Below are 12,001 nucleotides of genomic sequence, written 5' to 3' on the forward strand. Positions count from 1 at the left end.
TAGATGAGTCAGGTGTGTGTATAGATCGGTCAGGTGTGTGTATAGATGGGTCAGGTGTGTGTATAGATGGGTCAGGTGTGTGTGTCTACCTGCTCTTTCAGCGTGTTGATCTGGCCCAGCAGAGCCTGGTTCTCCTTTTCCTTCTCCAGCTTGTGGTTTCCCAGCAGCTCCTTCTCTGAGCTCAGCTCCTGGACGCGCTGCTCGTAGTCGCCCTCCAGCTTCCTCAGCTCCGCCTGCAGCTCGTGGCGAGCCGTGAGCTCGGAGTTGAGCTGGGAGAGAAAACAAGCAGCCCCGCGGGTGAGGCCCGGTGGGATGGTAGCAGTCTGACAAACGCTCCCACTCACAGTCCACAAATCAACACAAACACATTCATAAGGCCATGAGAGTGGCTGTGAAATCTTCTTACACTCCTGGGCGCGCGCACGCGCGCGCACACACACACACACACACAGCTGTGTCATCAGGACACAGGATTCCCTCCTCTTCCTGTCATCTTCCTGACAGCCTCATCCCTAATCCCTGACAGCCAGTGGGACGCAATTACCCCACCATGCACCAGCCTCGGTGTGTGTCGTGGGAGATCAGAATGTGTCCAAAATGGGTATGTATGTGCTTGCACATAGTAGGTAAACGTGTGTGTGTGTGCGCCTGTGAGATGGAAGATAGTTTCACTCGTTGCAATTATCCTGTCAGGCTCATAACAGAACAGAAACACCAGGGTAGCAAGCCTCTGCAATCACGCCATTTAGTGTGTGTGTGTGTGTGTGTGTCAGAGAGTATTTCTCTATCAGGAAGCTGTCAGCCACGTATGCACTCATTCTTCCTCATCCTCTGTTCCTCATTTAGTGGCTGAGTGTCGGACACGGAAAAGCAGGGAGAATCTCATTACACTCCCACGGCTGTGTGTGTGTGTGCGTGTGTTCACTTCACCTTCTTCTCCATCTCTATGGCCTTGGCCTCACTGGTCTCCACCTTGGTCTGGTCCACCATGTTATCTACATAGGGAGAAATGGAGGGAAGGAGAGAGAGAGACAGAGAGAGAGACAGAGAGAGAGACAGAGAGAGAGACAGAGAGAGAGACAGAGAGAGAGAGAGAGAAAGAGAGGGTGTGAGAGAGAGAGAGAGAGAGAGAGAGAGAGAGAGAGAGAGAGAGAGAGAGAGAGAGAGAGACAGAGAGAGAGAGAGAGAGAGAGAGAGAGAGAGGTGCCCTTTAGTCTTGCAAATTACACAGACAGACACACACAGACACAGATTGCCCTTCAGCTGGTGTGTACCTGTCTGTCTTGCCTTATCATCATCCTTAAAGTGGAGATGGGCCAGACGATTTCAGAGGCATCTCGTTACACTGGGAGTCTATCTTCCTACCTGGCGCCGTCATCCATCCCCACCTCCAAACACCCTCACACACACACACACCGAGGTACATCACTAATCCCCTCATCTCCAAACAGATTACATCTCTTACATCACTTTGTGTTTCTCCCCTCTCCCTCTCCTCTCTCTGGATCTCTCTTCTTCATGCTCTACCTCTCCAACCCATCCATACTCATCTTGTTTTCCATTTCCCTCCTCCCAGGCCATTTTGTCAGAAGAAGAAGAGAAGATACAAAGAAATGTCTAAGGAGATATTGCACCATCTGACTGACCTATCAGAAGTGTATGTTGGGGAGGGGCAACGGAATCTGGGTTTGATGAGTGGGAGAGAGCCTTTGATTGTGTGATTGGGGTCTACAGGTGGTTGGAAGTCTTTGGGGTGTACTGAGCGTGTGCAGAGAAGAGTTTGCCTGGTGAGGAGACCAAATCTGCAGGTTAATTGGTCGAGCCCTACTCTTGAGACACTGGCCTTTGGACCCCTACCCATAAGCCACTAGGAGGCAGTGAGGGATGGAGAAAAAAAAAAAAAGCTTACAGCAGAAGAGGTCGAGTGTAAGAGAGGTCAGACAGTAGAGAGGGGGGGAGAGAGAGAGAGAGAGCAGCAGATATGAGGAGAAAGAAAGGGAGATGTTAGTGTGTGTTAGTGTTATTCCAGGGTCTACTCTGTCATCAGAGCCAGGCTAAATAGGACAAGCTGCTGTAGGAAGTGGTGAAGAGAGAGAGAGAGAGAGACAGACAGAGAGAGACAGTGAGACAGTGAGAGAGAGAAAGAGAGAGAGAGAGAGAGAGAGAGAGAGAGAAAGAGAGAGACAGAGAGACAGAGAGAGAGAGAGAGAGAGAGAGGGAATGAGTGTGTGCAGCGGAGAATTTTCGGAGTTCAAAGAAAAACACTAAATAATGCATGCAGGGCAGAATTGGGCTGCTTTCCACCCGTAATGACGACAGTCTGAAGGAGGGCAGCATGTGTGTGTGTGCATGTGTGTGTGTGTCAGCTCTACTTGAGGACGCATATAGAAGCAGTGCAATTAGAGCCTCCTGCAGTGAAAGTGGTAGTGTAAGAGTACAGCGCAGAAACGTAGACTCCCAGACCCAGTAATGGTCTGGTCTGGTACGGTTAAGTATGGTTTGGTTCAGTTCTAGTCTGAAGGGGTCTGGAATATCCTGTCTTTGTCTCCTCTGAGTCTGGGTCTAGCCTGGATCTAACCTGGGTCTAACCTGGTTCAGGTCAGCCCAGTGCTCTCCTACACAGTCACTTGGTGTGCTAGCTCCGTCATGCCTGGCTGGGTCCAGACCACCTGTCCTGGTGGGTTTAGCCAGTTCAATAAGTGAAAATGAAACACGTTTTCCAACATGTTTCTACACGGCCATCACAAACAAGTGGAACATTGTCTGGATTCAGAACACGTCTCCCACACAAACACAAGCTTCAAATCTGTGAAGCAGAGTGAACAGGTAAACTGAGAACATCCAAAAAATGGGCCAGCTTTCAGATTGTTTGTGTGTGTGTGTGTGTGTGTGCACGTGTGTAAAAAACCATACCTATTAACCCCTCAATGTCGAAAGTGAGATTGCGACACTTGAAGTCTGGATCAGCTCCGTTCTTGTGCAGAACGATCTGTGCAACACACTCGTCCATGAGCTTGTAGTAATGAGGCCTGCAGAGAGAAAGACACACACACACACACAGGTCAAGGGGGGACAGCCATAGCTCAGTGGGTAGAGCCTTTGACTGCATACCAAGAGGTTGCAGGTTCAAACGCTCTGTGCGTTGCCAGATTTCTAAATGAATAGATTACCAAATTATTAAGAGCAGTGTCTGTTAGTGAGAAAATAACTTTTGTCTCACAAAAGTCCACGGGTGTCAGAGAACGTGTATGGGTGTTCTTGTCAAAAAGATTGATTGTCTGCGTGTGTGTGTGTCCCTCGTCTGATCTAGTTGGTTTCACACAGACACTCAATTTCGGAGGTGTCTGATTCTGTGACCCTGTGTGATGCTCTACAAGTCACAGAACTCAATATGTTATTTATTCTCTCTCTCCACATCTCTCTCCCTCTCTCTCACCCTCCCTCTCTCTTCCCTTCTCTCTCTCTCTCTCTCTCAACACCTCCTTCCTCTCTCTCTCTCTCTCCCTCATCCCATCTTCGTGACGTCTCTCCCTCTCTCAATTTTTCCTCTCTCAATCTTTCTACCCCCCCCCCCCCCCCTCTGTCATTCTCGAACATTTTTTTCTTCGCCTAAGATTTATCCATGGAGCGAGAGAGACATCTAGTGGCCGCTGGAAAGAAAGCCACTGAGGACTGAAGGGTAACAACTTTCATTTACAATACATGCAAAACACCGGGAATAGTCAAAACATGTGACCAGTCCAATTGAGGTTGAGACTGACTTGGGTCAGGACTGACTGCTATACACTAGTCTGTGTGTGTGTCCTTCCCTATTGGGTTCATTCACTAATGCAGCATTGGTGGACTGGAGGGCAGACTGACATGCATGTCTTCCTCTCTCATTAACATTCAGCCTTTTTGCATCTCTCTCTCTCTCTCCCTCATTTTCCTTCTCTCTCCGTCACCCACCATCTCCCTGACCCGTCTTCCTGCCTCTATTATTTCCACCTCGCTCACCTCCACGATTTGCTTAAGCTATTATTTCCTAGCAAATCTCTTCCATCCACCTCCCTCTATCCATTTTGCCTGCTTGCCTGCCTCCTCGACACCCCCTCCAACTCCTCCGCTCCCCACCCCCCATCACTCCCCCTCAACCTTGGAAAACAATTTCAACAATAATTTCCTTCCTGTTTGGAGCGACATGGCAAAGACGGGACCGGCGACAAGCCTGACATGTCAACTGTGCCTAGTGTGTGTGTGTGTGTGTGCACGCGCAAGCAGGTGCGCAAGTATTTTCTACAACTCTTGACTTCTCCCCTCTCTCCTCTTCTAATATTCCTCCCCTCCGCCTCATCCCTCGCTTTCCAGTGCAAGCCCCCGGGCTCAGGGAGATACATTAGCATAGCGCAGGTGATAAGGGCTGGAGGTGCTCCTCTCTATTCAAATGGAGCCAGCCAGCCTCTGCATGCGTATTAACTGTTTTTTTTTTTGCTGCTTTTTGGAAGGATGCACTGAAAACCCGACAGGGGAGGCGGGGAGTGAGGGAGGGATAGAGTGAGAGAGCGAGAGTAAGAGAGAGCAAGCGAGAGAGCGCGAGAGTAAGAGAGTGAGAGTAAGAGAGAGAACGAGAGTAAGAGAGAGACAGAGAGACAAAGAGAGAGAGAGAGAGAGAGAGAGAGAGAGAGTAGGGGAAAAAGGATTGAGATGGTGGTTCCACAGGACAAGGTGCCCCCTGGTCAGAGCAGTGAGTCACATGCAGAGGAGGTGGAGAGGGGGGGAGCATTCAAAGGTCAAGGTCACTACAGTGCTGATGTGTCATGTGGCCAAAACCCTGGGCCTGTAGGCCTAGTGTGTGTGTGTGTGTGTGTGTGTGTGTGTGTGTGTGTGTGTGTGTGTGTGTGTGTGTGAGAGGGGAGGGGGGTTTGTGTGCAACTGGGTGCGCATGTGTCTTGTGTTCTTGTTTCTATGCGTGTGCATGTGAGTGCATGTGACCTCTCCGTACCTGACCATGTAGTCGTTGCGGACCAGCAGCAGGTGCTGCATCAGAGACAGGAAGTGGGACTCGGCCTTGGAGTCCTTGACTGTGTTTAACAGGATCTGGAACACCTCCGTCACATCGGTGCGACCGCCGCCGTCAAGGAACGCAACCACTTGGAAACCTAGTCGCGGCCGGTCGTCATAAACTTAAGCTAAACACAGCTCATAAGAAATGAATCTGTCCTACAGCTCACCCAGTGATAATGATGTGTATGTAGATCTGTGCCAATACATGTGAATGGCCTGGTGTGTCAGATGCCCCCTGGTGGCTACAAAAAGAAATGCTGCATCGAATCCAGAATTCAAAATCCAATGAAGGTACCTCCTTAATGGGACATAGTGTCAGCTGATCACACTATCCTTTACACACAAGGCAATACTGTGTTTAAAGAACGACCTTTAGAGAAGACATGGTTTTAGAAACGGAGGTCTTGACAGTCTCAATCCCCAGACCGAATGTGGTCCCCTGGAGACACCTGGTGGTAAGAAACAGAACTGCAGGTCAACCGGCACCCATTCTAGATGCGTGGACGGCCGTGGCAGAGGGTGAAAGGATATTCCATCTCGATGCGGACGTCGTCCAGCCGAGCCTTTAGCTCATCCGAGTCGTCCTCCGCCTGGTCGTCAAACACGCTCAGCTGCACCCTCAGCTCCTCGTTCTCGATGGTCCTCACCTCCTGCGGGGCGGGGCGACGGCAGGGAGAAGGGGGGGGGGGGCAGAGACAGAGAGAGTGAAATAAAGCCAGATCTAATGCAGAATGAGCTTCACCACTGTGGTCTGTGTGTGTGTCTCACCGTCAGACGGTCTCTGAGGCCCAGGCGGAGCAGCTCAGAGCGGATGTGGACCCTGAAGTCCAGCTCTTCTCCTCTGCTGATCAGGGCGTTGATCAGCTGCATGCAGCCTCCCTGTAACACACACGGCCTGTCAGCGCCGCACACACAGGTACAGTACAGGGAGGGGCGTGTGTTTGGGAGACACAGGTACAGTACAGGGAGGGGTGTGTGTTTGGGAGACACAGGTACAGTACAGGGAGGGGCGTGTGTTTGGGAGACACAGGTACAGTACAGGGAGGGGTGTGTGTTTGGGAGACACAGGTACAGTACAGGGAGGGGCGTGTGTTTGGGAGACACAGGTACAGTATGGGGAGGGGTGTGTGTTTGGGAGACAAAGTGAGAAACAGTGAAACGGTTTGCATGTATAAGAGAGAGGAATTGAAACAGTGGGCATGTTTGTGTGTGAGTGGAAAAAGTACGAGAGAGAATGTGTGTGGGTGTGTGTGCGTGTATGTACCTTGAGGGGGATGTTGTTGTTGCCCATCCCTGAGAGCAGAGGCTCAAACCTCTCCATGTCCAGCGTCTCGGCCTCCTCGGTGATGGCCTCCAGGACACGCTCGTGCCTGGACAGACAGAGAGAGAGGGGTGAGACACACACACACACGCTAACTAGCATCACACAAATCAATCCTACTAGTTATGCACACCCACACATCCACTCCCCAAAGCTCACCCCCGTTCGTAACACGCACGCGCGCACACACACTCTCTCTTTCTCTCTCTTTCTGAGTCTCACAGGTTTTCGGGGTGCTCCAGGATGGAGATGGCGGAGAGCAGCTTGACGGCGTCCACCATCATGTGAGGCACCCTGGGGTTGATGGCTCTGACCAGCAGAGGGATCCCCTCCACTGAGTTCAGCATGTCTTTCAGACCGTGCTGGGTTAGGAGGGGGCGGGGGGAGACAGAGAGACGTTTAGGTAAGAGGTGGAACCAGGGTGGAGGTGACTACTGTGACCGGTGTAGGTGGGTTGGAGGTATACGCAGGGTGGGTGAAACTACCTTGTTGTTCATGAATGCTTTAAGACAGCGGATGATCTCGTGTTGACACTTGACTCCAATGTTCCTGAAGACAGAGGGAGGGAGGGAGGGATGGATGGATGGATGAGAGAGAGAGAGAGAGAGAGAGAGAGAGAGAGAGAGAGAGAGAGGGAGGGAGGGAGGGAGGGAGGGAGGGAGGGAGGGAGGGAGGGAGGGAGGGAGGGAGGGAGGGAGGGAGGGAGGGAGGGAGGGAGGGAGGGAGGGAGGGAGGGATGGATGAATGAGAGAGAGAGAGAGAGAGAGAGAGGGAGGGAGGGAGGGAGGGAGGGAGGGAGGGAGGGAGGGAGGGAGGGAGGGAGGGAGGGAGGGAGGGAGGGAGGGAGGGAGGGAGGGAGGGAGGGAGGGAGGGAGGGAGGGAGGGAGGGAGGGAGGGAGGGAGGGAGGGAGGGAGGGAGGGAGGGAGGGAGGGAGGGAGGGGCTGGTGTTGTTGTGGTAGTTGTTGTTATTGTTTGGTAGGTGTTGTTAAGATGCTTCCTGCTCTTACGGGTCTTTCTCCTCCTGGAGTTTTCTCAGCAGGTTGAGCAGCAGAGCCAGTCCCTCGTTTCCAAAGTTCTGCACCCAGCTGAGACACAAGGACAAAGAGTGGCATTAGTAAACCATGGTGTGTGTGTGTGAGAGAGAGACAGAGAGCATGTGCCATGTCTAAGTCTATATATATATACACGTGTGTGTGTGTGGGATGTTACCTGACAGGGTTGCTGCTGAGGGACACTCTGAGCGACTCCAGACAGCTCAGCAGCTGAGCATCCCTGGGTTCAGTCTTCAGCTCCTGAATATACATCACTGCTGACCTGGAGCTCTCCTTCTGGTTCTGGCCCTGAGACACACACACACACACACACAGTCAGATCAGGGTCTTGACCTTCCAACAGGGGTCAGGTCAGGGTGTGTGGGGAGGGAAGCTCACAGCTTTGGAGGTGTGGAGGTACTGGGACACCATCTCTCGTTTGATGTGGATGTCCTTGGCCCTCAGAGGCTGCTGCTTCTCCTCGTTCAGGTTCATGTCCACCTGGGTGAGGGGAGGGGGGGTAGACAGGAAGGGAGAGAATGAAAGAGAGAGAGAGAGAGAGAGAGGTATGGAAGAAGGGTTGAGATAAGAAGGTGAATGAAATTCAGGGAGGCCCCTAAAGCACTACGTGAAAGCCTGCAAAACCTAACCCCTCCTCTGCCCCCCCCCCCCCCTCCTCCGTTCCACCCCTCCACCCCCTCTTCTGCTCCCCCACTCAACCCCCCTCCTCCCCCCTCACCAGCATTTGTTCAAACAGGTCCAGCACCAGCTCCTCAGGGAGGTCGTGCTGCGAGGCACCCGCCCCCGACACTTCGTAGTGGGCGGCGGCTGAGTGGCGCTGGCCCCCGCCCGGCCCCGTCTTCTCCTTGTCCTTCTTCATCCTCATGCTGGTGAAGCGCTCCAGCTGGGGGGGCGGAGGGCACAGGGGTCACACATGGGGTCACACAGAGGTCAGGGAACTTAATGGAGTAAAGGGCCAGTGGGATGTTTGCTGCTGTTGCTGTGTGGTCGCTCTGTGGCAGGGCCCGGGGGAAGGTTTGATCCCAAATCAACTCCTTTAGGTCCGATAGAGCCAGTCCCATTGGACAGATCTCACACTTGGATGGGTTTAGAGACCCGGTTAGCCATTTTTAGGATTATGCCTGTGAAATGCTTTGAGATTTACAAGTGAGCAGTGAGTAATTCCCTCTCAGGGCTTGATTTGGGATAAAGCTGCCTGCCTCTAACGTCCCTCTTCTTTAGTCTCTGATTAGCAGTGTACAATGCTACACTTTACATACAGTTAGCACTGTATTTTAGCATAGTTTGCATTGTCCAATGCTACATATGATAGGAGTTTACAATGCTAAACGTCACAGCTAACAGTCTCCAGTGCTACATGCCGTACAGTTAGACCTTTATCAGGCTAAATGTACGCCACACAGCACTGTACAAAGCAACATGTCACTCAATTAGCAGAGCAAAAAATATTTGTTTTGTTGCAATAACCAATGTTACATGCAGGAAATGTAACACTGAGCAATGCTATCTACTTTTTGCATTTTAGAATGCTTTAAATTTAGCAGCATACAATTCTATTTTGCATTGTATAATGCTACATGTAAAACATTTCAGTTTACAATGTTAGCCTGTTTAGCAGTGTACAATGCTAACCTGTTATGGAACATAACACATAATTAGCGGTGCACAATGCTGTATGTCACATATTTGGAAGCGTGCTGTGTTAACAGGGCCAAACAGAGACATCAACAGACATGACCTGTGCATGAGCAGGGGGAGAACACGTCTTGGTAGAACTGTTAACCAACACACTCAACCCTCCCAGCCCCTGCAGGGCTGAGGGGGGGAGGGGGAGATGCTGTTAGTTACGGTGAAACCAAACCAAACAGCCCTGTCGCATGGGTACTGTCAAGTTTGGATTCACACACACACACACGCTGGCATGGGGAGGACCTCGGATACAGACACACACACACACACACACACACACACACACGCAACCTACCTCATCGGGGATCAGTCGTTTGAGTTTCTGTACGGAAAGGGGGGGATGGAAAACAGGACAGAGGAGAGAGATGTACAGAATGGAAGGGAAGATGGAAAGGAGGAAGAGGTCATTATGAATGGTGGGTGACAGAGAAAGAAAGATGGAGAAAGTGAGGGAGACGGGCCAAAAAAGAGAGTGTGATTGAGGGAGTGAGGGAGAGAGAAAACAAGAGGGAAACAGTTAGACAGAAATCAATCGTGTTGAATCGACTAGGACCGGGGTTTGTCTATGTGGTTCATGAATCATCAAATAATCAGGAGAGAGAGCAAGGAAAACACAGGTAGAGCTACTGCATCACTGATTAGCTTCATTTAAAGGTTGTGTCAATAGACACAACCGGTCCATTTTTTTAATCATCAATCTGTTTTATTTTTGAGACTACATAATTCAGTTAAATTACAGTTATTTGTAGTTATTTGTGATACAGTTGACAATGATGCATATAAGCTTATTATAGTTAAGTTGACCAGGTAATCATATTTGGGGTTTGGGTCAGGAAGTACATTTGTCACTTGCACGTTTTCACCACAAGGTGTCAGGCTACACCCAGTAATGTGGAATGGAGCCATGATTCAGTTGGAACACCACTTCAACAACAGGGAAGAAACAGCAGTGTGAGGTTATGGAGAAAGTTGTGCCCTTTTCCAAAGAAAATAAAGTTTGAAAGTACTATTACTGCACCAGGAATGTGTGGTGAGTAAGACATGAGATGACGTATTTAGCTGGAAGACAGAGTGCAGGTTTCAGACATGAGTCAGAATCCCAGTCCTCCACTCCCAACATCTGTGGACCATCAAGGACCAGAGCCTGAGGAGGCACTCTGGGTCACGGGGTCACCAGCAGATCAGCTCTCTCTCTTTCTCCCTCTCTCTCTCACACACACACACACACACACACAAGGACACACACCCAACAAAAGAGCAACCCTTTAATGACCCCCATCTCACCCCCACCATCCTCCCAAAGCTCCACAGTGAGTTTTTCCCCACACTGCCCCCTTAGATCTGGTGCATCTCTGCATTGCTATCTCAACCATTACTCCCTCAACACAACTGCTCATCTTTCTCCATCTACCCCTTAAACAAAGAGGATCCACAACATGTCCTCTTTGTCTCTCTCCTCCCCACTTCTCTCATTCTCTCACTCCATCTAATGAACTCAAACAAGAAGTTGTTAAGCACAACATGAGATTAGTATTCAGAGCTGAACAAAGGACACTGGCCGTGTGGCTGTAATAAGAATTCCGCCCTAATTTAATAGAAGAGAACTTGTTATCCGAGGTGCAAAACAATACAAGCTCTTAAGACAGAACATCCCCACACTGATCCTGCCCTCGCTCCCTCTCTACTCGTCTCTCTCCCTCTACCTCTCTCTCTCCCTTTACCCCCTTCTCTCTCTACCTGTCTCTTTCCCTCTACCCCTCTCTCTACCCTTCTCTTTCCCTCTACCCCTCTCTCTTCCTCCCTCTCTCTGGCCTTCTCTTTCCCTCTACCCCTCTCTCTTCCTCCCTCTCTCTGGCCTTCTCTTTCCCTCTACCCCTCTCTCTTCCTCCCTCTCTCTACCCTTCTCTTTCCCTCTACCTCTCTCTCTCTCTTTACCACTTCATCTCATCATCCATCCTTCCTTTGATCCCTAATCTCTCCAGACATCACATCCTGCAAAGTCTTTCCATCTTTCACTCTCTGTCTTCATTCTGCCCTCTCTCCGTCTGCCCTGATCCCTCCGTCTCTCCAGGGCGCCATGGCTGATTGGTTCAGGGCCTGGGTGACCGTGCCCGACCTCCCCGACTCCCTTCTCATTCTCCTTCTCATCTCTCTCACTTCCAGCCACCCACGCCCTATAACTCGCTCTCGAACCATCATCTCTCTCTCTAACTCCTGTCTTTCTCTCAAAGTCTCTCTCTAACTCTCCACTCTTGTTCTCCAACTTTCCAGGGGAACCCAGCCGGTCACTTCCCCTGCTCACCGAGACCATCTAACAGGTGCTTTGTCCCCCCATGGTTTGAAATCTGTCCAAAAGACTCAAAACAAAGTGGCCACTAAATGCAAAGCCTTTCCAGTCATTGTTCAGAGGAATAACTTCTCCTCCAGGCAGGTTCATCAGGAAAGGTAATGGACTGCATTTATACAGCGCTTTTCTACCTTAGCAGCACTCAAAGCGCTTTACAATGTTTGCCTTTCATTCACCCATTCATACTCATACATACCGACAGCAGCAAGCTGCTATGCAAGGCGCCACTCTGCCCATCGGGAGCAACTTGTGGTTCAGAGTCCTGCTCAAGGATACTTCGGCACATGACCAAGGAGGAGTCGGGGATCGAACCGCCAAGCTTGCGATACACAGACAACCCTCTCTACTCTAAGCCACAGCCACCCCTGGACTGACACCAATTAAGAGGAATCCTCTTCCATAAGCCAGGAACATCGCCGTTGTCTGGACAGTGAGGAAGAGACTAGCTTTAAAGAGGTTTCAAATCAACCATCTGAACCATCGCTTTATTTTGACTGTTGGGCCAATTTGTAGGGAGAAAGCACTGGCACTTTCTAGGAACAAATCCT

At 50.7% G+C, this 12,001-nt stretch overlaps 1 protein-coding gene across 1 annotated transcript in view; it reads right to left on the reverse strand.

The window, feature by feature from the left end:
- Nucleotides 1-12,001, reverse strand: part of LOC146302376 (protein diaphanous homolog 1-like) — a 30,667-nt gene that overhangs the window by 6,242 nt on the left and 12,424 nt on the right. The window contains exons 2-15 of the mRNA XM_084698126.1: nucleotides 9,402-9,428; nucleotides 8,136-8,300; nucleotides 7,796-7,897; nucleotides 7,575-7,705; nucleotides 7,373-7,450; nucleotides 6,850-6,913; nucleotides 6,587-6,726; nucleotides 6,308-6,413; nucleotides 5,812-5,922; nucleotides 5,575-5,693; nucleotides 4,982-5,098; nucleotides 2,914-3,029; nucleotides 931-995; nucleotides 90-269 (exon numbers count right to left, since the gene is read on the reverse strand). Of these exons, the coding sequence (XP_084554252.1) occupies nucleotides 90-269; nucleotides 931-995; nucleotides 2,914-3,029; nucleotides 4,982-5,098; nucleotides 5,575-5,693; nucleotides 5,812-5,922; nucleotides 6,308-6,413; nucleotides 6,587-6,726; nucleotides 6,850-6,913; nucleotides 7,373-7,450; nucleotides 7,575-7,705; nucleotides 7,796-7,897; nucleotides 8,136-8,300; nucleotides 9,402-9,428 (1,521 nt within the window). The remainder of the gene's footprint in view (nucleotides 1-89; nucleotides 270-930; nucleotides 996-2,913; nucleotides 3,030-4,981; nucleotides 5,099-5,574; nucleotides 5,694-5,811; nucleotides 5,923-6,307; nucleotides 6,414-6,586; nucleotides 6,727-6,849; nucleotides 6,914-7,372; nucleotides 7,451-7,574; nucleotides 7,706-7,795; nucleotides 7,898-8,135; nucleotides 8,301-9,401; nucleotides 9,429-12,001) is intronic.

Source organism: Hypomesus nipponensis, chromosome 1 (assembly GCF_054491055.1).
Source record: "Hypomesus nipponensis isolate SF chromosome 1, ASM5449105v1, whole genome shotgun sequence".
NCBI lineage: Eukaryota > Metazoa > Chordata > Actinopteri > Osmeriformes > Osmeridae > Hypomesus > Hypomesus nipponensis.